The following is a 27,653-nucleotide window of genomic DNA, read 5'->3' as shown; positions in this document are numbered from 1 at the left end:
TTAGCATTTTCAGGACTAGCATAATGCAACATTAGACATCTAAAACTAGTAATATAACCATAATTACCATTTAAACAGTCACTGATTCTTATCACATTATAGCAAAACATTTTAACCAATATTTCGGACTTGTTTTTAATCTGTTTTTGTGACTAATCCAGATCCACTGGTCTAATACGGGATGAGGACATTTGGGAAGCTGGGGGTGGGATTTCAACTCTTCACTCTGGTGTCTAGCTCGGTCCCTAAAAGCGGCCTGAGAGATATTTTGGGGGGGGCTCTTACCTCCACTGCTAATGCTCCCAAACTCTCCAGCAGACTGTCTGTTGCTATGGACACATCTTGGATAATCTTTGGGTCGGACTTGACATCTTTCTGCACGACCAAAACATAAAAAAGCCATTATTAGCTTATCAAAGTAATCATATTGAACACATTTTACTGTCAAAATTACTGTAAAAATAGCAGCTGTGGTTGCCAGAAATTCACTTAACACTGTTTACAGTATTATGGAATGCCTGTACATTTTATAACTTATAGCCATATATTTAATTAAGTGATATAATGTTAATATAAAAAGCCACTTTAAGTACCAAAATCTGCTTTTTAGCCTAAAATGTCCTTAAGACCATCATAATAATACAGGAGATAAATGAAAAGCAACATAATGAATTACAGCTCACAGTGAGTCGCCTGTCCATAAAACACGAACAATACTCATATATACAGTAGATTGTACACACAAAGACAAAACACCATCAGGGTAACAGACATGACAATAAAGTAATGCAATATATATTTCCTAAATAACATAAATAAAATGATACCCAAACACCCTAATGTGCATTACTGATTACAAAAATATGAAGAAACTAAATTATTGATATACAAAACAACCATATGTGATATGTCATTTGATGGGACTTCTGGGAAAGTCCTTTTACTGATTTTCACTAAACATGGTAAGGTAACTTACAGTAAACCATTTAGCAGGTTTTTACTGTAGCATTTGTACTTTTTCTGTGAAAATTACAAACATTTTTTACAATGGAGGAAGCTACACATTAGCGTTAACATGCATTAAGCAGCTTTCAAGTCATAAACTATTAGTAGGGCAATGTAAATTAGTGTGCAAGCCACATACACTAACTCTGGACTATATTGTTGTGATTTAGGAAAAAATGTCAAAGTCCACTTGCTTTCATAACTAAATCGCAGCGCAAAGATAGCAGTGACCTGGCATCTTGAAATCGCATTACTCAAAGACAAAGAAAACATTCAGTCTAAAGTGAACATACACAAAGACATCAATATGTGAAGACTCTTGGCTGATGGCCATCGCCGTTCCCTTTTCATGCACAGATATGCTGAAATAATCATTCTGATTGGCAAAAACATATTATGTAAAAGTGACCATTATGTGACCACAATGTTGGGCTTGAAGAGAAAGTTCACTGGGTCTAAAATACAAATATATACACTTGTCCTAGTTTGTGTGTAATTGGTTTATTGAACTGGTGGATTCCTTTGTTTATTGTAACATTTATTGTATTATTGTAGTCCAGTAAGCAACTTTTATGTCAAATATATTGGACATAAAAAACATCTTGACAAGCAATCATTAACATTTGAGTGAGCGCTTTTATTCCTGTATTCTAGTTCTTGTGATGTTGGTTAATTATGAAAATTATTGTTTAACAGTTATATTTGCTTACCCGTATTGGCTTCAGGAAGTCCAAGTTGGACAGGAAGTGGCTCTCTGCGTTGTTCAGCCATTCAGCAGATGATTGACAGATGATGTTTTGCGTCAGCTGAGATACATCCTTATCTGCAATGGTCACAAAATCCTCCAGAGATGTGGAATTGCACAGGTCTCTGAGATGAACGCTAAAGCCTTTAATAAGCACCTGTGGATCACAAATAGCAGTTGAAACCAACTAAACAAACTCTCTGCAATCATATTTTCAAGTATGCAAGCTGCCATCTTTGTTTCAGGGGCACTTAGCTCGTCTGAGCTATAAATGTCACGTGACTATTACACACCAGACATTTCCAATCTAATATGCTGATTGGATGATCAAGAAATATTCCTGATTATTATCAATGTTTAAAAACAATTGTCTTTATATAAGTTGTCCCTATCAGTCGGCCTGTGTCAGTTTTCCAGGAATTGTCCTGTGGCCGTGGCTCTGCAGGGCAACAGTCATGTGACTACACCCACCCACCCCCTCCAGCGCACAGCAGCACATGTACAGCAGTGCAGGACATCCATCATCCACAGCATCTGCCCGTGACTGTCCCATCATGTCATATCCCACCACACCAAGGTCATCTGCACGTGAGAGCGTACGGACGCATCTACCTACGGGGCTTTGAAAAACAGATCGCTTCATATCTGTATGAACCAGCGCATTACATAACGGTCCCAAGATAGATGACAGGCTGCAATTTAATGACTATGCCAGACGGTGTGTGAAATATTTTAAGCACTGTGTATACATGTGTGAAGGTAATTAAAGGCAACACCAGCAGAGCAAACAACATATACGTTTGTAGGGGTTTTAAACAGCTCATATTGTGCAGTTCATTTACCTTCTCCAAGTTGACATTAGCCTCCACTATCTGTATCACAGCATGCTTGGACAGGGTAGCATTTTTCTCAAGAAACACAGACAGCGTTTCATTGTCACGGAGGAAGTCCTTCAGCTTGAACCCTAGGAGAAAAAGAAAAACCTTTAAGACTAAAAGTATAAGCATGAAATACCATATTTATTTATTTAGAAAAAAATATAATGTTTTTATAATAATATAAATACATATTAATATAAATTGTCCTATATATATATAGATATATAATTCAAGCTATTTGCAGATTGTATAATTTATGTTATATAATAATATTAATAATACATAATAATAGACATAGTATAATTTATTTAAATATATGTAATTTTGTGCATGTAAATACTAATTTATATACTTGAGTTTGATGACATCACATCAGAATAATGCTGACTAATAAATAAATAAATATTATATAAATTATATTATATAAATATTATATAGGTTTATATGTAATATAATGTAAATAATCATTTGTATTACTTATAAAATAAATAACATAAATAATTAATAATATAAATTGTATATAAATAGTACGTTATTTAAATATTTACACACAAATGATACAAGCTATTTATGTATACAAATTTGTATCATTTATATACTTGAGGTTGATAACGTCATGTCAGAATAATGCAAAAAATTGTTGTTTTTAAGTGAATTCATTACATAAAGCAGTGATTCACAACTGAACCATGAATAATATTATTTTTAACAAAGGGTGTCATTTAGAACATTGTGAAAAGTGTGACTCTACTGCAATTACCAACTCAATGATAAAGCGTGTGAGGTAATGCAGCTGAACCATTGTGTTCGGTTACTGCTGCAGTAATGAGAGAATTGTTCATTTAGCTCTCAATTCTAAGTTCATCATGCAAGATGTCCACGGTAAAGGACAGAGGGGCAACAAAAGCCAAAAAAAGCAACTACAGCGGCGTTCTTCACACAGCTCATTGTGTAGCATGTCAGAACATTCCAGAAGAGTCATTGGTTTGAACTGGTTTGAGTCAGTCTCTTTCCTCTGGGGTCACTACAGGTCATTCCCCAGCCACATCTCTGAAATCACCAGAGAACACTTTTCATCAGATGTTCTTATTGCTGCTTAACTATTCAGGACATTTTTGGGAAATGAGCTATACAAGATTTCAGGGTGGTGCAGGGTGCACAATTTGTGTTTAAAAAATTTTTTTTTTCAAAATAGCCACAAATGCTGTTGCTGGCATACACTCTTTAAAAATAATGTTCCAAAAGAGTGTCTTCACAGCGATGCCACAAAAGAACCATTTGTGGTTTCACAAAGAACCTTCTTTAAAAAACCATGTGAAGAACATTTAAAAAAGAAAAGAAAAAAGGTTTTCCACTATAAACAACCTTTTGTTTAATGGAAAGATTCCATGGATGTGAAAGGTTTTTCATCGAACCACAAAGAGCCTTTAAGAGCATAGAGCAATAAAATATGAGCTCAACATATAGCTCAGATCATTTGGTTCATATCTGAGAAGCAGTTTTGAAACTCATATGAAAGATTTTTCCTCAGAGGACAAATCTGACAGATCTTCAGATCAGATCAAATCTCCAATGAATGCATTACTCTTCTAGAAGATAACAATTAAGATATCAAAGACATCTCATTGCGATTTTTCTTTGCTATACACTCTCAAAGATTCCAAATGGGGTTTTTTTGTTTTGTTTTTTTGCAGCAATGCACTAGATTTTTGGAATGGAAAGTTTCCATTGATGTTAAAGTTTCTTTATGGAACCATCAATGCAAATAAAGAACTTTTTTTTTTTTAAGTTTAGGCATCACTTCATACAGTTTAATGACACAAGCCCCTTACAAAACCTCAGAGCAATTTTGACCAGATGGAATGAGTTATCATACCTTCTTAAAACATATTACCAGTATGCATGCACACATATGAATCGTCAGAATCTCTGTGGTATGAAATTATCATGTTTAACCATTGTGACTCTTGAGGCTTTCTAATCCACGGAGGGCAAAGCAAGCATCCTATTCCTCGCCCCAGGTGCAAACAGCAGCCCCTCCGGGAACATTAATTAAATGCTGTCAACTGTGAGTAAAAGCAACTCCCACAAGCCTCTCTCAACAACCGTTACGTTGAGTTATCTGTCTACATAAAGGTCACAAAGTTGTCCATTTATAAGCAAGTGTATTGTACTTGTTAGTGGCTTTTGTCAGTATTATTTCTACAAGAGGCCATACTTGGGGTTATAGAAAACTGAACGCAAAAATAAATAAATAAATACAAAACCCATACAATCTAAAGACTAGAATATAATACAAATTTATGCAGGGCTACAATGCAACCACCTGTCAACTGCATAGCAATGCATTTAAAAGATCATAGTCGTAGGCCTATTATAGAATGCTATAATAAAAACGAGCAGATACTAATGACCACTTCTTTTGAACTTTATTTCATCAAACAAAAGTTGAAAAATATGAATCGTGGTTTCCAAGCAGTGCTAGAGTTTTTAACATTATAATAAAAACATTATACATTTTTAACATAATAATCAGAAATGTTTCTAAAGCATCAAATCAGTATATTCGAATGATTTCTGAAGGATCGTGTCACATTCAAGACTGGAGTAACGATGCTGAAAATTCAGCTTTGACCATATTCAAATAGAATCCAGTTTTTAAAATTGTAATAATATCTCACAATATTACTGATTTTACAGTATTTTTGATCAAATAAAGCACAGCTTTGGTGATCCTAAAAGACTTCTTTCAAAAACATAAAGAAAAAAAAATCTGAACTGTTGAATGATAACGTATGTCAGATTTTTATAGATTTATACTGTAGACAAAAATTCAAAAGTGTTATGAATGTTAATCTTTGAAGGTGTTTAAAGGTGACGTACCTTCAGTGTTTCTCTGCAGTTTTCTCAAGGCCCGGACGAGTCCTTTGAAACCTTCAAAGCTCTTGTCATGTTGGCTGTAGAGGAGAATTTTCTTGGCATCGATGAACAGTCGGGAGATGCTGAAAATTACGACAGTGACACATAAATGAGGGAAACGTCTATATAAGTCTATTCAAAATCTAATGCAGACTCAAAACTCAATATACTTACATGGAGTCATTGAAGTTGCCCACCACCCCGGGGGTCTCTCCAGGCGTGGGGTAGCGAAAGCAGGGGTTGTTGGCGTTGCAGATGATGCCCTGTACCCATGGTAAAGTCCCCGCAGAGGGCATGGCTTTATTGGGAAAATGGCCTGGAAAAGGAACAATGTGTGATATTAAATCTTCAACACTTTTGAAGTCAACATGCCCTTTGCAACCATATAGAAATACATATCTGTGATGTATTTAATGCAATAAAATGACGTTTTATGTGCACAGAATAATTACGCAACGGTTATGTATTTTACACAATCTACACACATAGACAAAATTATAGTTTGCACACACAATTCCTGGAAACATCCCTGTAGAAATTCTTTCCCTTAAATAAATTCAGTTTGTTTGAAGAGCATCTGTTTTCACAAACCAGATCTACTGCAATATTTTTTCTTCTTCCTATTCTTCTGGTTCTCATTTTCTGATTTGGAACTAACTCAGAAATAGTTAACATTTAGTTATTTCAGTTCAAAGGAACCGACACAAAAAAATTCTGGGTTTCAGAGATCTTGTGATACATAAAATGTCATGCTGTTCTTGGAGCTGTTTTGCTGTCCTTAACCTCCCCTGGGGACTGTGTGATTTCCAAAGAGGAGCAAATATTGACACACGAATGAAGTAAGACACGGTGACACAAGACATTTTGCATTTAAAAAGTAGTTCATACAAATATGCTTTAAATAAAATATAATCAAAATTGAATAGACCAGACCAATAGTTGTTGAATAATTCTGAATATTTAAATATACAGTATTTATAGTGAAAGAAAGACACTATACGGCAAGAAAGACACTGGCTCAAATCTCATACAATGCATTTGCAGTTATTTTAGATTCTAAACAATCCAAAAGCAAAATAAATGCTGTTTTGGGAAGAAGAAAAAAAGATCTTACACTCTTGAAAATAAAGGTGCTTCACGATGCCATTGAAGAACCTTTTTGTCTAAATGGTTCCATAAAGAACCTTTAACATCTGAAGAACCTTTCTGTTTCACAAAAGGTTCTATGTGGCGAAAGAAGGTTCTTCAGATTACAAAAAGGTAAGAAAGAGAAGGTTCTTTAAAGAACCTTTGACTGAATGGTTCTTTGTGGAACCAAAAATGGTTCTTCTATGGCATCGCTTGAAGAACCTTTTGAAGCACCTTTATTTTTAAGCGTGTAGGCCACTTACATTCATGTTGCTCGTATGGAGGATAGTGGAGTCTGACAGATATCAAGATGAAAAAGATGAAAAGTGGCCATATGATCTCGATCAGCAGCTGAATCTGGAAAAGAAAGGGCACAGTAGTGTCACATTTACTCATTTGTTCTTCATCCTGAATTGTTCTGGTTCCTGAACATCAATCTGAATTTAACAGCACATATCTGCTATTCACATATCCTGAATAAACCATTCTAGTGAAGTCCAGAAAATCCAGTTTTTCATGACGGTTGATGGCTTTCCTGTTGACGATCTTGTTCATTTGCTGAACCTCCTGTTCATACGTTCAGTGCCAAGTGCAAATATCATCATCATTTAATCAGCTTTTTGAAGTACATTTACTTACAGGACATTATTTCTTTAAGGGAAGGCTGATAAGCACTCTATTTGTTTGGCTGTTTTGTTATCATTTTACATTAAGTATGATAATGATTCAATGGCAAATATTTCCCTAATAAATGACAATTACTTCAACAGCAACTTAAAAAAAAAAACACTTCACAATAAAAAGTGCTGAATGATCACAAGCCTTTTTATTTACATATTTATTCATTGCTTTGAACACGGGGGTTGGTGACTCGTGTAATGCGGTATCTGTTGGTGACCCCCAGAACCTCACAGATGTCACCAAACAGAAGAAGAAAGCCTGGGGACTCCATATGTTTCAAAAGGCACTCGTTTTGTTGCATGTGAAACGTTTTCGTTTCTATTCTTATTTTCATTGGTATTTTTGATATCTGATTGATTGCTCAGTTGCTCAATGCACGTGGGTCTGAACTCACAGTCTGTCTCCGTCGGGAAGTGAAGTTCTTCCACAGCAGCAAACCCAACTGAGTGGAGACAGCCATCTTGCCACGGATCCAAACTGTCCGTGCCTCCTCTCTGCAACTGTCAAGACAATAAGAAGCAAACAAAAGAGATAAAGCTAATGATGGCAATCTCATTTTGATCAGTCAAATAATGGTAAAGCATCTCATGCCAACTTTATCCGGATGGGACTTTATAATATACAGTGTTGTATTAAAGTAAACAAGACATTAGGATGAGTAAACATTCAACAGACTGTGAGAATTTCCCATTAACATTTCAGCTGATTTCATGGATAATTAAGTAGTGTGCATAACTATGACTATGATAGTTTACAGACATAATAGATCCAATCACCTCTATTGTTAGAAAGGTGAAATAATATTTTAAACACAATGTTTTGGCTTATCTTTGAGTCATTCATCTTATCTTGTATAGGCTAAAACGGTGCACAATGTCAGCATGTGGGTTGTTACGCTGCATAATGATCTGAACCATAAATATCAGGATGTCCCGCTGGTGTTTTGAATAAATTGTCTAGTAATCTTTTTTCAAATTAATCATTCTTAACTACATGTGTATATAAGACAAGACTATATTAGGGTCAATTTTTTCAGTATCTATTAAGCTATTCAGAAATACTATATTAACAATAATACACTATTTCTGATATAAGTTTAATTAATGTTTACAATTTTGTTCACCATATCATACAATGTGTCATGCAATGTTGTTGTCAATGTTGTACAAACAGACCTGTATCATGCATTAGCAGCCTGTGTTTTTTTTTTGTTGTTGGTACAAATCGTGCAGATATGATTCTTATGCTTTTGCTTTTCATACATAACATCATAAAGAGCGTCCCTAGCGTCCATTTTCTTGTTTACCATTTTCTTCTTCATCATATCGCTTCTCTTGCGTCGTACTCTCTGCCAAGTCTGTCAGTTCTTGCACATATACACCGAATTGTTTTAGGCTTAGGTTACTTTGCACTTAAAGCATGGAAAATAAACCTGTCCATCATCACTACTGACTTAAAACATGTTCAAGCAAGATCAAGATATGATGTAAGATATGATACACAATCTGCCACGAATTACATGAAATGACACCGAACTATAGACCTAAACTGCTGGTTTAACCAACAAATGCGTTCATAATCATGATGTTTTCCAGATGCAAAAGAGCTGAAATGCTCAGGGTGCATTGTTCCGCAGAGGAGAGGTAACTCTCGGTCATCTCGCGCAGCATCTTAACACAGTCTTCTTTGTTCATCTGTCTTTTCAAGTTGTCATTTTCTCAATAAAATACGAATGCCAACAACAGTCAATAATACACTATTTTTCAACATGCATATATGCCACGAAGCATTCAAAACACCAGAACTCATCAAGTGTTTACTGTAAAAGACACGATCGTGTACGTTTGGAAGAAAAACAGCAACTGCGCGTTTCTGATTAAAGAATTAGCAGGTTGAAATATTCATGTAGCTACTTATGTAGCGCAGTAATTAATCGATACAACGTGACAGCGCGTAATCAGCTTACAACATAAAGGAAGCTTTAGAGCATCGCAGAGCATCGCAGCTCACCAAGTGTTTATGATACAAAAAAAGACACAAATGCGTCGATCGCGTAATTTGTGGAAAAACAACAAATTCCGCGCTTTTGTAGGTTTTAAGTAAAATTGTTGATTTATAAATTAGTATGAAAATTAAACTTTGGCATAGACTTACTAACTGACGTTACTCACCGTTATTTCTTGTGATGAAAAGATTATTACCTATTCCCTGGACTTTCTGCATCTCTGGTCTGGATAACCATGAAAAGTCATCCATTAATGAAACGTATTTTTATAGCTGACACACATATCACATTTCTCCGGACCTTTTTTTCACCTTTATGATTTTAGGACATTTAGGACATAAACTTTAGGCATAAAGGAACCTGTATATCTGAGGTATGCTAATAACTAATCCACATTTCTTTTGCACAATTTTAAATCCCTTTTTTTTTTTTTTTGCAATATGTCTTGCAATATCATAAAGGAGTTTTTTAATATGAGATCATAAAAGGTTAATGCATTATAAATATAAAATAATTGCAAAATGCACTTTAAAATAGTATTAGATGGAGTATAGCATGTCAACTACCCAAAGTATTTCATGAAATATCATTCATGCATGTCAACTACCAATTTAATACATTTTCATATTGTCATACGAATTAAAATCATAGATGAAACCTATTAGAAATGGTAACAATTTCATATATTAACATCTATATGCAGCCCGTACAAACATGTTTATGTATGTATAATACATGGACCTGACGTCACGCGCTGCTTTCTCGACTGCTGCGTTTACATGCTCATGAGGCTGTAAGGCGCGTGACGCTCTTTACAGCTATGCAGTCACCAAATACAAGTAGCTAGTTCCTGGAATGCCACTGAATTGATGTCAGCCCAGTTAATACAGCTAGCTGGCGGAAGAGCGCTTATTGGCCAGCTGCAGGTGATGCTGAAAATATTACGTCATGATAGAGACACAGAAAATCAACACTGAAATGTCATTCAAATAAAAAATATTTTAGTCTTGCATCAGTGATCAGTAGGCTATATCGTGGGGCAAATCTGGTCACAGAGGGAAGATTTCATTGTAGTATTGTTCCACCAGAGGGATTCTCAAAGTTAGAGTTTCAGCTGAACTGTCTGCCACTTACAGATTCTGTGTAACATCGATCAGATCTTCAGCAGGTCAAGGCATATTTGTTTCAAATATGTTTGTGTATCCTGAAAACACTATACAGCAACATTAAAAAGTAGATACTTTTGGACACTGAAGTTCAGATACACTATTATAATTTTTGATTTTGAATTAGATTTTATTTCATTATTGTTATAATCTTAATTTTTTGTAATTAAGTTGTGTGTTTATGTTTATTATTTAAAAAAAAAAAATATATATATACGCTCTTTACAGCTATGCAGTCACCAAATACAAGTAGCTAGTTCCTGGAATGCCACTGAATTGATGTCAGCCCAGTTAATACAGCTAGCTGGCGGAAGAGCGCTTATTGGCCAGCTGCAGGTGATGCTGAAAATATTACGTCATGATAGAGACACAGAAAATCAACACTGAAATGTCATTCAAATAAAAATATTTTAGTCTTGCATCAGTGATCAGTAGGCTATATCCTGGGGCAAATCTGGTCACAGAGGGAAGATTTCATTGTAGTATTGTTCCACCAGAGGGATTCTCAAAGTTAGAGTTTCAGCTGAACAGTCTGCCACTTACAGATTCTGTGTAACATCGATCAGATCTTCAGCAGGTCAAGGCATATTTGTTTCAAATATGTTTGTGTATCCTGAAAACACTATACAGCAACACTAAAAAGTAGATACTTTTGGACACTGAAGTTCAGATACACTATTATAGTTTTTGATTTTGAATTAGATTTTATTTCATTATTATTATAATCTTAATTTTTTGTAATTAAGTTGTGTGTTTGTTTATTATTAAAAAAAATAAATAATAATAAAAAAAAAAATAAAAAAAATAAAATATATATATATATATATGTCTACTGTATATAGTTTTTATTAAGTTTTAGTTTTATTTATTTTAGTACCATCTTTAAATGAAAATGAGAAATATCGCAACTAGCTGAAGTAAATTACGTTTTTATATTTTATTTAAAGTAATGATTTTAATGATAATAACCCTGTTAAAAGTCAAACTTGATTGTCTTGATTGTTGATTGTCTTTGACTTGATTGTTTGTTGTAGCTTGAACAAAGTTTATTGTTTTGCTGAGAAAAAAAAGTGCTTGTGCTTTCTATAAAATAAAGTAATATGATCAAATTAAGCCAACTAAATAATGAGAATGACTGATGATTTTTTTGTTCAGGTTTAGCTAAATATGGCCTTAATGTACTGTACCATGTGCATATTTTATACCAATACAAATACAAGTTAAGAGATTACTATTATGCAAAGTCTTTGTCAATCATAACAACACAGTTTGGTAAGTCTTATGCAATCTGGAGGTGGTTACTTGCAAGCCTTCCATTTTTTCTTATAACACCACATTCCCTCTTCAGTCTGCACCACATTTCAGCCATACTTCAGATGATAACAGAGAGTGATTTTAAAACGGGCTAAACTGACAGAAGTGAAGTCTGACAGCCTCTATATGACATGTGTGCGCTCTGTCCTGAAGGCCTAGCAGCTGGTGTCGGACACTGAGGGAAAACAGCTGTCAGGAACACCCTCCTCACGACACATGTGATTGTCCAGCTCTGCTTTTTGCCATCATCATCATCATCATCATCATCATCTGTGTGGGTTTTGAAGTGTAGGGCCCCTCGACAGGGCCGAAAAGTGCTGACGGCATGCACACATCAACTGCAGCCTTTCCTGGATTGCAGCTTATTGTTTAGAGAGCGATACAGTAAGGCTTATTAGCAGTGGTCAGCATTGCTTTTGATTTATGAATAAGAATATTATCCTGTGCCTCAATAGTTGGCTATTCATGCAGTTCTATCTAAACTAGTATGCATGCAAGCAGGAACCTTGAAAATAATATTAAAGATGAGGTGTGCCATTTTTCAGAAGTTAAAATCTCTTAACCAAACCTAATATGCATGTGTAGATTGATTTTCACGGGAAACAATCGTAAATATTGCTGATATCTGTTTCAGATTTTATGGGGGGGAGGGGGGGGGGATGATGGTTTGTTTTGCCATATGATTATCCAAATTTTGTCACGTGGCATTTTAGGAAACTAATGGTTCATACATGGGGTTCCCACGATTCCACGTGACATATCTAGATGAAATCTATGTGTTAGCGTCACTTCATGTGAACCTCGTCAGCTTCAAGTGAATCCGAGCATTGCTCAAACCAGACAAACATCGCTGAACATACATCACTGCTTGAACCTTTGATTCCCTCGAGTACGTGTGTTTGTGATGCCACAAAGTTCACCATCTGTTTGTGTGTGTGGGTTGGTGTTTTACATTGAAGTCAAACATGTAGTGATACTAACATTTAAGATGTTGTAAATATATTAAAAGTTTGCAGCTGTATGTCCAAATCCAGTAGGTCCATATAAATACATATATGCATGAGTGTGAATTTATGTAATCTATTACTATAATATATAATACAATCATTAATCATATTAATTAATTTTTAATTATAACTTATATAATGTATAATTAACTACGTATACACACATACATGCTTTATATAATACTAAGATTAAAGTATTTGGTAACACTTTACTTGAAGGGGTGTGCATAAGACTGACATGACACCTTCATAATCATGACATGACACATGTCATGAATATGAAGGAGGTTTTATGCATGTTTATGACAACTGTCATTAAGTGTCATTCGCTCAGTTATGTCATTTTTAATGCAAATATGACATTATTTGGCCTAACCCTACCCCTACCCTTACCCCTAACCATAGCCCATAACAAAGACATCTCAAACAATGTCATCTTTGCATTAAAAATGACATAACTGAGCGAATGACACTTAATGACAGTTGTCATAAATATGCATAAAAAACCTTCACATTCATGACCTGTATCATGTCATGATTATGTAGGTGTCATGTCATGATTATGAAGGTGTTATGTCAGTCTTATGCACACCCCTTCAAGTAAAGTGTAACCAAGTATTTATATAGACATATAAAAAGTATTATATACTGTAAATCAGTATAGTTATTCCATAATAAAATAAATAAATGCTTTGTTTTATTTAATAACAGACATTCCATATCAATAAGGTATAACACCTTGTCACTGCATCATTGAACTGTTTAATATATATATATATATATATACAAACAGTACAGTACATATAACATATTTACTGCTTATATATTTACCACATTATTAACACTAACAATACTAATAATTATTATTATCCTCACTGCATAATTTAATAATGTTCAATGATTTAACTTTTTGCCATTTTTTATAAATGTACAAGAACAAAAATAGTACTTACAAATATATAAAAAATATATCAAATGTATACATAATTTAAATACAATTTTAAAACCCTCCCAGGAGTTGATAGGACCACTTTTGCCAGTAGTTGCATTTTCCTTGCTCAAGTCTCTATCTGCATTGCACATCTTGACATTGGAATTTTTGTCCATTTCATTCCAGCATTTCTCAAGTGCCATCAGACTGGATGGGAACTGAATGTGAGCCGCAATTTTTTTACGTCATTCCACAGATGCTCAATTGGATCACAGTGTGCTCCAGGACATGCCTCTTTTAGGGTTGAAGGAGTTTCTCTGGTCATTGTCCTGTTGAGAGAGGAAACTCAAAACGCATCTTCCCAGTCCCAGTGCTCATGCAGACTGAAGCATATTCTCTTCAGGGAGTTTTTTTCTTTCTTTCTTTAGTACATTTTGTACACAAACATATTTCGTAACATCCTTCTCCTTTCCTGAAGCATGATGCTGCCAGCACTATTGCATGACTGTAGGGAAGTTGTTTCTAAAGTCATATGCTCTATTAGATTAGATCTCACAGAAGTGAGGCTCAAAAGTTGGGTTTTGAGATGATCAGATCATAAAATTGAGAGTCTCCCATGGGTTCGGCCAACTCCAGCTCAGATGTAATATGAGTTCTCACAAAGGCTTTTTGTGATACAGGCCAGCTATTGTATCATTACAGTTTTTCTCAACTCTATCATGGCAGTAGGTCTCGTAGGGCTTAACTTTATCACATATTTCTTAAAAACAATAATTATTACATAATCAACTCTGAAATACGCTGTTGGTGATTAAGAGCCAATAGTACAGGGATGAGCTTATGCTTGGTCAGATATGCAGCATCAGTTCAATATATATTGTGCCTAAGTCTGCGTATTTGTTTTTTTATTTATCATTTTTGATCATGTACAGAAGTGACAGTGTTTTCTGTCACAATAATATGAAATTCAAGCTTTTCCCCCCATAAATCACCCCATAAAGTAAATGAATAAATACTAACAAAATAAAGAAGTATTATTTTTTTTATTATTATTAATAATAGTAAGAAAAAATTATTACCAGCAAATAAATAAACATTATTAACAAAATATTTTATTACTATTATTATTATTATTATTATTATATAGTCCCTGAAATATACTAATAACAATATTAAATGAAACTAAACTTTAATAATGCAGGGGCAATAGATAAATAAATAAATAAATAAACAAACAAACAAATAAATAAATAAATAGGTATTATCGTTTTTGTTGTTTTGTTGTTATTGATGATAGTAATAACATTCATTATTATTACTTATATTATTAAATAATACAAAAAACATCACATTAAACTGAGTAATTGAATATGTAAGAGTCTTGCATCGTGAAGAGTTTTCAGCACATAGACAGAATGCATAAAAGAGTAAAATATGTTATTATATACTCTTTATAAAGTCCAAGAGGTGACTCCGTCTTTTCACAAAACGTCCTGAGATTACATGATCATACCTGGCCATTTTAGACCTGGTACTGTTGAACAACAATGACTCATCAGAGCATTATACTGACCTTGCATAGAGCTTGAAGGTTAGTGAGAGGAGACTAAAATAACACATAAATCGATACCCTCCCAGATGGTCTGTGTGAGCAGACACTAGTGTAAAGGGATATGTGAGCTGTGTTTGGATGGATGCATGGGAGGGGATTGGGTCATACAATACATGTGCACACGTGACAGACTTGAACTCAGCATCCCCCCTAGGACACCCCAAACTTGGTAGCTTCCACTTTACCCAAACAGGCTACATATAATGATGCATTTGTGAGGGGCCTAGCAAAACAAACATCTTCTACGATAATTACTCCTTTTTTTTTTTGCTTTCAGAGACAGTGTTATATATCAAGTGTAGCTTTTATGCGTGCATAAAAGATATTTTTCTATGCCCAGTAGTGGTAAGGGTCGTTTTTCCTGTCTTTGCCGGTTTAGACGTCAATAGCTGGGAAATGGTTCATTCAACAGGCAATAGGAAGGGAGATTTTGGGAGATATTCTGAGCAAGGGATGTACTTACAATAAACAGGAAGTCATGTGAAACAGGCCCTATGCATCATACTGAAAAAGAGATATGAGAATACATTTTGCAATCACACTGCAATAACATTAAGCATTATCCCAAAAATAAAAATAATCTTCTTCATAACGTTGAAGTTTGTATATGTTGCGGATTGCTGTATGCTTTTAGGGTTTAAATAAGGAAATGAACATATTCTTCAAAATTCAACATAAACAATATCTTGACACTGGATTTAAGCTGCTGTATGAACAATGTGTTCCCAGCCGAAATGTTTTTTTAACCTTCAAATTGCGTTCACCAGCACAGAATTAAAAATACAGACAATGGCGCCATCTGGTGGTTGCAATTACCTAAAACAACATGCGATATATATGGCAAAAAAGGAACGTGAGTTGCGCTTGCTTCGGTTCATTTAGCAGTTTTCAAAACCATCGCACGCTTGCTAAATCTAAAACATTTTATGACGGAAATGGGAATGCATTTTTTATTTCGAAACAGTCCAAACCAAAGCAGATAAATTAAATAAACTGGTGGTCAAATGGATTAAATAAAATTATTTATTTGTGTATTTATTTAATTATTATTTTTTTTGCAGGTTTCGTCCTCCATACAAGTGTAGCACGGTCCAGCAACCATACATGAGCAATGCATGAGCTCAAAAGAAAGATCTGCTGCAGAAAACATCAAGTTTGCTAACCGTCTTTCATGCTAGTTCATTGCTTTAAACATGTCATGGTGTTTCTCAAAGAAAATGATTCTAACAAAGAGTTTGTCATCATTTTTGATGCTCACTTTAATACACTTTTGTTCACATTGAACATCAAAACAATATGACCACACCGACATGATCAGTTTATCACATATATTTTTAGTTAAGATCAAAGCAGGTGTAAAAGCTGGAAAAACATCATCAGTGTACATCAGCATTTCTACCACATCCAACTTTTATGACTATACTTCAGTGATTTTAGGTCATGAAATGTTAACTTTGCACATTATGTTCAATACAAACCACATAAGCACATTATCAGTGGTGCAGTCCATCATAAATACAGCACATACTGCAATATATCAAACATGAACAAGACAAAAATAAACTGTATAGTTCAGTTATTTATATACATTCATTAGACCTTATTTACGAAACAGACAGAGCTTTGTGCACCAATGTATGTGAGAATGGTTTTACAAAATTCATTACAATTATTTCTGTCACTCAGTGAAGCAGCACACTATGTAAAATCATTTAGACTCACTTCCTGACATTGATTCATCTCACAGCACACGTTTAAAATATGCCTATATGTTTGTTGGCTCAGATGTATTATTACAGTAAGATTTATATTCAATTAAACTTTTGAAGTCAATCTCCCTTACAAAAAAATCTAACTGAAATACACTTTCCCAGTGCTGGATATGTTTAAAATGCACAGAATGCACATTTTCTGTGCATGTACAAAGATAAACAGCTGTCAAAATGTGCAGGACACACTTGACTTTGATTTGACAGTCCAATTCTATTGAAATGAATGAATCCGATTTTAGCATCATTTTAGCATTATCTGACATACTTTAACCATTTTTTGTAAACAAAACTGAATCAAATGTGCCAAATGTATTTTCCTAGCTAATCATGCAACATGATGAGGTCATGAATCTGTAGTGTAGCATGCTATGTTTTCATGTTTTAAATGTTTGTCGTTGCATAATGTGTAATATGTTGTGTTCTATTTAAAGAGGCATAGAAGGCAGTATGCAGTATATACTAGGCAGCATGCATTGAGTAGCATGCTAGACTACACTGAAAACACTCAAAGTTCTCCACTTGGAGGCAGTATTACCTCATCATGCTGCAGGTTTGAGTGCATTTAGTCTCAATGCACACCCTGAAGTGTAACAGTATCTAATTTATATAACACCTGTGGATGTATTCGCATTGTGTTATTTAAAGTATGTCTATGACAGAGCACCTATAACAGAACCATGATCTGATGCACGTGGGGCCCTTCAGCTGAGCTGCTCGGTTGCAAACGTGGGCTCTCTGTGAAGGCAGAGTTTAGTAGCTGCTGTGCTTTCATCTTTGACCTCCACCTGACACTGGGACTTGGTGCTCTTGCGGTTGCTTTGGCGCGGGTCGTCGCCGTGGATGCTAGTGTCGATACGGGACAGGGTGCACATGCTGCTCTGGTTGTGTGGGTGGAGACGGGTGGGACGGAGCTCGAGTTCATCGTAGCTGGACACATGGATGAAGGGACACCACCTGAAGGCCCGTTTGAAACCGGCCCTAAACCTGGAGGTTTGGAAAAAATTATTTTTGAAATGGATTCCTAGTTCATCTCAAAATACAACAGATAACATTAATAGGCTATAATGAATTGATTATTAATAATAGCTTCATAATAAGCTAGGATAATAGATCATGAATGTATAGGAATTGTGTAGATCCAAAAAATCAATACCTAAAAAGCGTTAGCAAGTAAACATAAGCAAGTTACTCTCCAGTTGACCAGCAAGTTTATTAACCTCCTGAGACCCTGTGACCTCATATGAGGACATTATATTTTGGTGTATTTCTCTGAGACTATACATGCCACAGTTTTAAGCCAGTTGACTGGTAAATTTTGAAAGAACGGCAAAGCTATATAATTTATATAGAACTGTAAGGATTATTCTTTTTTATATTCAAATAATACATTAAAACTATAAATAAATCATAATTTTTTAATAATAAAAATAAACATTAATTTTAAATATATTATAAATCAATATATTAAATATATTATTAAAAATAATATATTAATATTATATATTATTTATATATATTGATATATTAAATATATTGCTACAATATTACAAATTATAATATATATATATATATATATATAATTTTGAAGTAGAACTGAAATAGTATTTTCTTATAAAACATCCTCAAAAAACATTTGTTTTTGTTTCATAATTTTGACAAATTGTTTAAAAAGGGTGGTGGGGGGGGGGATTGATATAATAAACTAAATTATTTTACTACTATTATTTTATTATTGTATTCTGCTTTTTGAGTTAAACTATCATTCAAAAGCTTGAGGTCAGTATGATTTTTTAAAATATATTAATGCTTTTTTTTTAGCAAAGACACATTATATTGGCAAAAATGACAGTAAAGACATCTATAATGTTATAAAAGAATTCTAAGAATTCTATTTCAAATAAATGCTGTGTGTGTGTGTACTGGTTTCCTTTTAGTTTTATGGGACAAAGATAAAAAAATGTTGATAATTCATCTGTGCAAAATGTTATACTTTTAAACGTTCTAAGAACATTTTTATAACATTGCCATTAAGTTATGAAAATGTTATTTCAAAATGATTTCTTTTTCCTTTTAGTATCATGAAACAAAGATAGAAAATGCTTTTAATTCACCAGTGCAAATTTTCGCAGGGGTTCACACGCCCTGCGAAACCCACTGAAATCCTTTTTGTTACCCTTCTAGCCAATCAGCCATTAACAGTTATTTTTGAATTAAACATGACATTTTGAAGTAGAACTGAAATAGTATTTTCTTATAAAACATCCTCAAAAAACATTTGTTTTTGTTTCATAATTTTGACAAATTGTTTAAAAAGGGTGGTGGGGGGGGGGATTGATATAATAAACTAAATTATTTTACTACTATTATTTTATTATTGTATTCTGCTTTTTGAGTTAAACTATCATTCAAAAGCTTGAGGTCAGTATGATTTTTTAAAATATATTAATGCTTTTTTTTTAGCAAAGACACATTATATTGGCAAAAATGACAGTAAAGACATTTATAATGTTATAAAAGAATTCTAAGAATTCTATTTCAAATAAATGCTGTGTGTGTATGTACTGGTTTCCTTTTAGTTTTATGGGACAAAGATAAAAAAAAATGTTGATAATTCATCAGTGCAAAATGTTATACTTTTAAACGTTCTAAGAACATTTTTATAACATTGCCATTAAGTTATGAAAATGTTATTTCAAAATGATTTCTTTTTCCTTTTAGTATCATGAAACAAAGATAGAAAATGCTTTTAATTCACCAGTGCAAATTTTTATACTTCTCTCCAATCAAGAGTCTGAGAAAGGGTTCACACGCCCTGCGAAACCTACTGAAATCCTTTTTGTTACCCTTCTAGCCAATCAGTAGGCTCTTTAAACAATCAATGGGCTTTGGAAAGTGAGGTTGTGTAAAGGTGAGTTTAAGCCAGCGTTAGCCTACGGTTATATCTGAAACGATTCTGTAATCTCTTAAGAACCATTCTGTAAAAACCATTTTTGCACAATACGAGATGAATAGTCCCAGATTAATCCCTGAGAGGGACCTATCACTGTCCCACGTGTGTGAGCGCGTGTCACAAAAAGCTCAGAGCTGACCTGCGGGATAAACCAGACATGACCTTAATCTGTGGAAAAATATCAAATAGATATAGCAATACAGTGAGATTCCCTCAGTACAGGTAACAGCAAATCCATAGATTCATTTCTATGATTTACAAATGCATGGGCTCATTTCTTAAACACTGTCCTTTAGTCACCTCATTCTGATGCTCGTACCGAGGACAGAGAGATTATATGAGAGAAATCAGTCAGCTCCTTACAAACATATTTTTATGAACATTTTCATAAGGTTCACATTAAGTTATGAAAACATTATTCTCTGAACATTCAAAATATCCAGTTTAAATTTTTTTTTTTACATGTTTATGCACTCATTCTCAAAAACATTAAGGGAGTGTTCCATTTTATAATTTTGCAAATATTACTTTTGAATGTTCTCTGAACATTTTGAAACTAGTTAGTCGTGACATAAAAAAACGTCCAAATAAAAAGGTTTCAGAAAAATGAATGATATATATATATATATATAATGGTTTTTGTGCTATTTTTATTTTATTTATTTTTTTACGAATGTTATCAAAGACCAGATAACTTTGAACAAATGTTCTGTTACTGGAAGAACGTTTCTTCACAACTTTAAGAGAACCTTGCCAGAATGTTAAGTTTGAACATAAAGCTCACTTTAAAATACTTATTTTTGTCCATGCAATGAAAGTCCATGCAGTATTTGTTCATATTTTGAATTTTGATTTTTTTTTTATATTTGTAGTTTTCTTTTTAATTTAATATTTTTGCAAACTACTCACTAAACTGTTATTTTTTACTAGTTATTTTTTTTTATATATTTCTATTCATTCTAATTTATTGCTTCATTTTTAGTTTTAATAATCTTAGTACTACTAGAACTTAAACTTATTTTATTTCAGTTAGTTGCCAAGGCAACAATCCTAATTTTTAATTTGAAGGTTTTTTTCTCATTTACTATTTTATTTCAGCTTTACTTAAATTAACAAATACAATTATAGTTTTTATAGTGGCATTATTATTATTATAGGTTTTTGCTATTATAACAATAACACTGCATGGAGTTCAATGTTGTTCTGGATGTTGTTTTGGACAAGAAACATTCTTCCATGTTCTGCAGAAGAAAGAAAGTCATGCTGAAGAACTACTTTAAGATGAAAACCACAGCATATGTTTTTCCAAGCCTTTTGACCAAAACTAATATATGTCAGTATGTCCTCTTACCTTCCTTTTGGCATGTAACTGTCCAACATAACTGTCCGACGAATCTCCAGGAATCGCTCCTCCCCAAAGTGTCACCCCGACTATAGTGTAGGTGATACCCATGACCACTAGGGGCAGCATGTACACCAGCACCGTTACTATGATATGATACCTGCACAGGTGAGAGGAGAGGACGCCGTTGTAAAAAAAAAATGCTTGGCGCTTGGGTGTTTAGACAATAAATTTGGATTGTGAGTCAGGAAGATTGTTTACACTTCTGACACACCATTTGGCCACCGGTAAATAGGTCATGTGTTTGGTTTTCTCGCCTCACTGGCAGATGGCACTTAGTGTAAAGATAGCAGGCAATGTAAAGCCAGAAAGAGCATTACCAATATTTGAGCAGTGGAAGCAGAGCCTGAGAAGACAGAAATTACAATCAAGCAGAAGAAAAACCAGTCAGCCGGTGTGAAATCATCGGCTTGCTGTCTTGCTTTCTGCACACGCATCTGGCTTCTAAGAGATTCCTCAATGAAATCCATCTAATTAGTGACTGATCTGGGACTGTTGTCAGAAACAAATGAATCTCTTACATGAACGAATCCTCAGAAGGTCTCGGCCAGGCGACGTAGCAGATGGTTCTGCGAGGCATAGTTCTCGTGGTCGAGTAGAAACACAGCGGGAAGGCCAAAATCACAGCCAGGGCCCAAATACAGACAATCACCACTTTAGTAGCGGTAGCTGACAGACGAGGCTTTAGAGGGTGAATTATGGCCATGTACCTGCATAAAGAAGAACATGGTTTTAATGAACCCTTTTCACACAGAAACAGAAGTCATCATAGTTGGGTGAACTTCAATAGTTGTGAATGGAGACTACAACGTATACGATTTTTGTGTTCCCATTTCAAAGAAATATCCACAATAAGGTTTCTATGACTTTACAAAAGAGGGGGGAAAATGGCCAGAGATTCATTACGATGGTCAGAAGAGAGAAAGATGTCAAAGTTGCTGTCACTCCCTAAGCCGTTTAAGAAGAACTCATACATCAGCATTAGTTTTCTGTAATCTGATGACAAGGTAATAAAACACAATGTGTAATGTTATTAATGTACACACATTTTTTTCTAAAAAAATGAATATGCAAAAAAGTTGGTAGATTTGCAATGTTAATAACTGTGAAAATGTGTCATCACAGTCTGTGAAAAGGGTCCATAATTAAATCTAACTGAAGAACTGACACCCTTAATGAGTGTGAGATGTTGAATTAGAATTTGATTGTCAAAAAACACATAGTTGATAATGTCTCATGTTTATGCATGATGACATCTTTATGGGTCATATAAAAATAGGTCTAGGATTTACTTTGGTATAGTTTTTGAGTTTTATTTTTACAGTGCATTATTAAACATTTTAATTCCACTTCAATTTAAAATTGAATTCTGCATCCTGTTTGCGCCCTCAGTTCAAACTCACAAATTATGCACAATTCATGTCTGAATGGTGCAAAACCCTGTCTGAAGTCAACCCTTTTGTTAACATGAAACAAACAGGGGAGGCAGCATATGAATGAACACTTGTGCATGCTGAAAGATTACGCAGAGTTAAGATGAAGAGATGTTCTCTGGCTCCTACACAGCCACAGACTGAGCTTGTAATCTTTTAATGAAGGAAAAGCCCCCCTATGCTCTGGATCATGCAGATCAGTATCACAGATCTCATCTCATTAGATGCATTCATGACTAACTGATGCTATGAACGGTGCCTGCATAATACTGAAAATTAACAGTTTAGCTAAATAAATGTAGATAAAACATCTAAGAACGAGGTATAATGAATGATATGTTGATTTATTCTATTTAAAATAATGCAAAACATTTTTTAATTATAGATACGAGCCAAATTTTATCATCTAAAATAGCCCACTTTTATGACTTTTAAAGACATTTTCAAAGCTTGAAATGTATACCGACTCATCAACAACCGCTACTCATATTTGAACACATTTATTGTTCAATTCTGCTGTAGCTACACATTGAGCGGACGTTCTGAAATGTAAATAGCTCTCAGGCAGTTACTTTTGTTCACAGGGGCGGACTTACCCATTAGGCAAAGGTAGGCGACCGCCTTGGGCCCCCAACAGCCAAGGGCCCCCTAAAATTCTTTTCATATAGGAGATGCGCATTAAGCGCTGACACGCGAACAGTCACTGATTTCGGTGTTTATTACCACGACATCCGTCCGAATTGAACTAGCTTTTTGTGTATACTGCTTGAAGGAGATGAAAATAGTATGCATCTGAAGCTGTAATTAAATATTGAGAAACAGTGTGTATTATATGTTTATAATTGTTTTAAATGCCGCTTACTCATCTATGAGAAAGTATAGAGGACGCAGTTACTTGTTTGGTTGATATGAGAAACAGGTGTGTAAATGTATAATTGCCTTTTCATTATTTTTTCAGTTTTATTTAAATTTGTAGTTAAAATAACTAAAAATAAATGTATTTTAAAGTTTAGAATTAGACAGCCTTTGCACACAGGCTTATGCTGGTAACTCATCAGTGGACTTTCCACGTCAATATAGGTTATATTTTTTCCACACTTTTCTCATTCTATATTTCTGACGTTCTAAAAGCGCCTCCTACTGGCTGAGAATGAATGTTCATTTTCAATAATCCAGTCTGTAGTTTTTGCTCAATGCGAAAATCCACCCACATAACCCCGTTTTAAATTAATATAACAATTTATATGTCTGACGCTCAATTGTGAGGTTTATCATTTTATAATTAATTTTGTTTTTGTGAAAACCTGTATCTCAACTGTAAATCAGTTGCTATTTCGTGGTCTACAACATGAAAGAAAGCCATTATAATATGCACATGGAAAATATAGAAACATTGGACACAATTATGGGGCACCATTGTGCAGCAGCAAGCATCACACAAAAAAAAGGAACCTCAAGGTTGATCTAGGAAAATGTGCAAATGTATAGGGCCCCATTCCTATATTTTGTCTAGGGCCCCCAATTCACTAAATCCGCCCCTGTTTGTTCATATAGTTTCAACGCAGAAAGAGTGCATGTGATAATTTACAAAGGCATTTAATACGTTTTATAGATTATTTTATAATTTTATAGACTGTATTTTATATTATATATCTCTATTTTCCATGTCTGGAATTCAACATTTTTTAATTCCTATGAGAACCATGAAGACGAATTACAGCCTGATGACGTTTTTCGAGGTCATTAATGAATTCAAACGAATTGTAATTCCAGCACTTTTGGAATCAATAAACAACTCCACATAATTCCACATGGAATTCATATTAACAATGTTTTACAGTCCTCTATTTGTTATAGATTGGTAAATGTTCTATTTGTTAAATGTTTGGGTAAACCCAACATTTTATTGCTGCCAGATAATTTACAATGACATTTTAATGCTTTTTTTTAATAGATCATATTCTTATAGGCTTTTATTATATAGCTACTTTTCCAGGTGTGACCCTGAATCAAGTATCCTGCACGATCAAAATGTTATAATTAATCATAAACAGCCTTACCTGTCGACTGCAATCGCTGTCATGGAGTAAATGCTGGCAAACACAGCGGTCACGGGAAAGAAGTTGTGGAACTTACAGTAAACCTCTCCAAAGTACCACTCTCCGTGCGTGGCGTAAATGAAGTTGATGAGCGTGTTGAAGGCGGCCATCGAGGCGTCGGAGAACGCCAAGTTGAGCAAGAAATAGTTGGTCACCGTGCGCATCCGTTTATGAGCCAAAATGATCCAAATAACGATGAGGTTACCGAACACAGCGACCGCCAGCACGGAGCTGTACGCGACCGACCAGATCGCGACGCGCCACGGCGGCTGCACGAATTGATTTGTGAAATTACGCGTTACGTTTGAGCCGCTCTGAGGACCAGCCATGATCAACTTACTGTGATATCCTTCTTAAACAGCTAGGATTTGATCTGATACATATATTTATGCTTCTATAGTGTCAAGTATAGATCTGGCACGTCCTCGTGCACATCCTCCTGCGCTCCATCCAAAGTGTCCAAAATAGCGGTGACGCGCAGTCATATGCCTCATATGACAGACATCTGGAGATGCTGCTGCTCCTGCCACATGTTGCTGCTCAAATGAATAGAGAGACATGCAAAAGTGGGATAGTTTCAGTAGATTTTCAATGGAGGACTGAAAAATACGTTATAGTCTCAGCCTTCCTAAATGAACCAAAACAATTTCAATGGGATAGGCTTCTGAACGAAGGCAGTTCGTTTCACTTCAGCATCGAATTTATATAAAATATTAATTTATATGCGTTTACTGCAAATGTGGTGGGGGGAAAAAAACTTTCAAGCAATTTTCTATGAAAAGTTATACTTTTGTTAAATTTATGGTCCTCCTTCTGGATCCACGGATAAGTGGTCTAACAGTTCTAAATAGTTAGAGGGATAGTTCGCCCAAAAATGAAATTCTGTCATCAAAGAAGATATTTAGAAGAATGTTGGCAACCACGCAGTTGACAGTAGCCACTGACTTCCACAGTATATTTTTGGAAATCAATGGCTACCATTTAACTATATCGCAACTGTTCGGTTACCAACACTCTTCAAAAGAAATGACTTTGCAAACACATTTGAAATGTGTAATTCTCTTCATTACTCTTAATTCTCATAATTCTCTTCCATAAATCTTTTTGTAATAAGGTTTTTACTGTAGCATTTTTACAGTCTTTTACCGTTAAATTCACGGTCATTTTTTACAGTGTAGTTACAAAATGTCTTATACTACTCAAGCACTAACTGAAGAAATTATGATATTTAAAATGTTAAGTCAGTGTTACATTTGTAAAGGTAATGATTAATTGGCATGGATAATGACTGATTTATAGTCCTTTGAGGTTCATCTTAATCTGACTGAAAGGATGCAGGCAATGTTGAGTGAAGTGCGTGTCGCTGTCTAGCTGGTATAAACTGTAATTGGCAATAGAGTTGCTTTGTAACGCCTCCCTACATTAATTAACAGTCTTTGAAGTCAATCCTAAAACAGCAAGGCAGTGAAGTGTCAGTAGTTTTGAACTTTTTTAAAAGCCTGAACTGCGATCTCTTTTACTTCTTCTCAAATGAACAATCTTCAATGTCTTTGAATGAGTTGTCACAACATTCCATAACGTTTTCCACATCTTTCTCTCTGATCTGTCAGATGATGCAAAACAGGTTAGTGTGATGCGCATTTATATTCAGTGCAAGAAGAACATTTTGTCCAACAACAGTGCAACAATTGACTATGATTGTCAAAATATTTGGTTGTCAAAAATTCACAAAATTCTGTTATTATTTACTAATATTCACAGCAAGATTAGAGGAAACTTCACATAGCTCATTTCTACACAAAAGCAGGTCTGTCGAGATATACTGCCTATAAAAACACAACAAAATAACCTTAAAAATAGCTATTGAAAGCCTTGTGTAAGGAACAGATTAAAATGTACAGCTTCAAAACTTTGGATATGTGGATGACTCATATAGAGCACATTTGTGTGTGTGTGTGTGTGTGTGTGTATGTGTGTTTTTGTTTAAAATAAACAGATTTCATTCTTGCATATTTCGTGCATACAACTATATGGGTTTATGAGTTATGAGTTAATAATGACATAAATGGAATTTTTGGTGTTCTATTGCTTTTAATGGAATAGTTCACCCAAAAATGAAAATTTGCTGAAAATGTACTCACTCTCAGGCCATCCAAGATGTAGATGAGTTTGTTTCCTCATGGGAAAAGATTTGGAGAAATGTAGCATTACATCACTTGCTCACCAGTGGATCCTCTGCAGTGAATGGGTGCTGTCAGAATGAGAGTCCAAACAGCTGATAAAAACATCAAAATAATCCAAAAGTAATCCCTACAACTCCAGCTTTTCACTTCACAAAACATTAATTGATGGACTGGAGTCGTGTGGATTATTGTGATGTTTTATCAGCTGTTTGGACTCTCATTCTTATGGCACCCATTCACTGCAGAGGATCCACTGCAGTGCAAGTGATGTAATCATACATTTCTCCAAATCTGTTTGATAAAGAAACAAACTCATCTACATCTTGGATGGCCTGAGGGTGAGTATATTTTCAGCAAGTTTTCAGTTGGTAAACTATTCCTTTAAATTACTAGCCAAGATACTAATTTAGCCTGTACATATGT

General features: G+C 34.5%; 2 protein-coding genes across 4 annotated transcripts in view; both read right to left on the bottom strand.

Moving 5' to 3' along the window:
* Positions 1-9,566, bottom strand: part of abca1a (ATP-binding cassette, sub-family A (ABC1), member 1A) — a 41,364-nt gene extending 31,798 nt beyond the window's left edge. For all 3 annotated transcript variants that reach the window (XM_016258291.1, XM_016258294.1, XM_016258293.1), the window contains exons 1-8: positions 9,528-9,566; positions 7,751-7,856; positions 6,939-7,032; positions 5,722-5,863; positions 5,512-5,630; positions 2,593-2,714; positions 1,716-1,907; positions 286-375 (exon numbers count right to left, since the gene is read on the bottom strand). In XM_016258291.1, coding sequence (XP_016113777.1) covers positions 286-375; positions 1,716-1,907; positions 2,593-2,714; positions 5,512-5,630; positions 5,722-5,863; positions 6,939-7,032; positions 7,751-7,816 — 825 coding nt within the window. In that variant the 5' untranslated portion in view covers positions 7,817-7,856; positions 9,528-9,566. The remainder of the gene's footprint in view (positions 1-285; positions 376-1,715; positions 1,908-2,592; positions 2,715-5,511; positions 5,631-5,721; positions 5,864-6,938; positions 7,033-7,750; positions 7,857-9,527) is intronic.
* Positions 9,567-20,176: 10,610 nt separating this feature from the next.
* On the bottom strand, positions 20,177-25,486 carry LOC107571912 (neuromedin-K receptor-like). Its single transcript, XM_016258298.1, has 5 exons — positions 25,009-25,486; positions 22,037-22,225; positions 21,465-21,615; positions 21,342-21,354; positions 20,177-20,252 (listed from the first exon to the last, which is right to left on the bottom strand). The coding sequence occupies exons 1-5, from the start codon at positions 25,374-25,376 to the stop codon at positions 20,242-20,244; spliced, it is 732 nt and encodes a 243-aa protein (XP_016113784.1). The 5' UTR covers positions 25,377-25,486; the 3' UTR covers positions 20,177-20,241.
* Between the last annotated feature and the right edge of the window lie 2,167 nt (positions 25,487-27,653).

This window comes from Sinocyclocheilus grahami, unplaced genomic scaffold (genome assembly GCF_001515645.1).
Source record: "Sinocyclocheilus grahami isolate Dianchi unplaced genomic scaffold, SAMN03320097.WGS_v1.1 scaffold1668.1, whole genome shotgun sequence".
In the NCBI taxonomy this organism is placed as follows: domain Eukaryota; kingdom Metazoa; phylum Chordata; class Actinopteri; order Cypriniformes; family Cyprinidae; genus Sinocyclocheilus; species Sinocyclocheilus grahami.
Note: the sequence above shows the minus strand (reverse complement) of the source record. Positions and strands in the feature narration are given on the sequence as shown.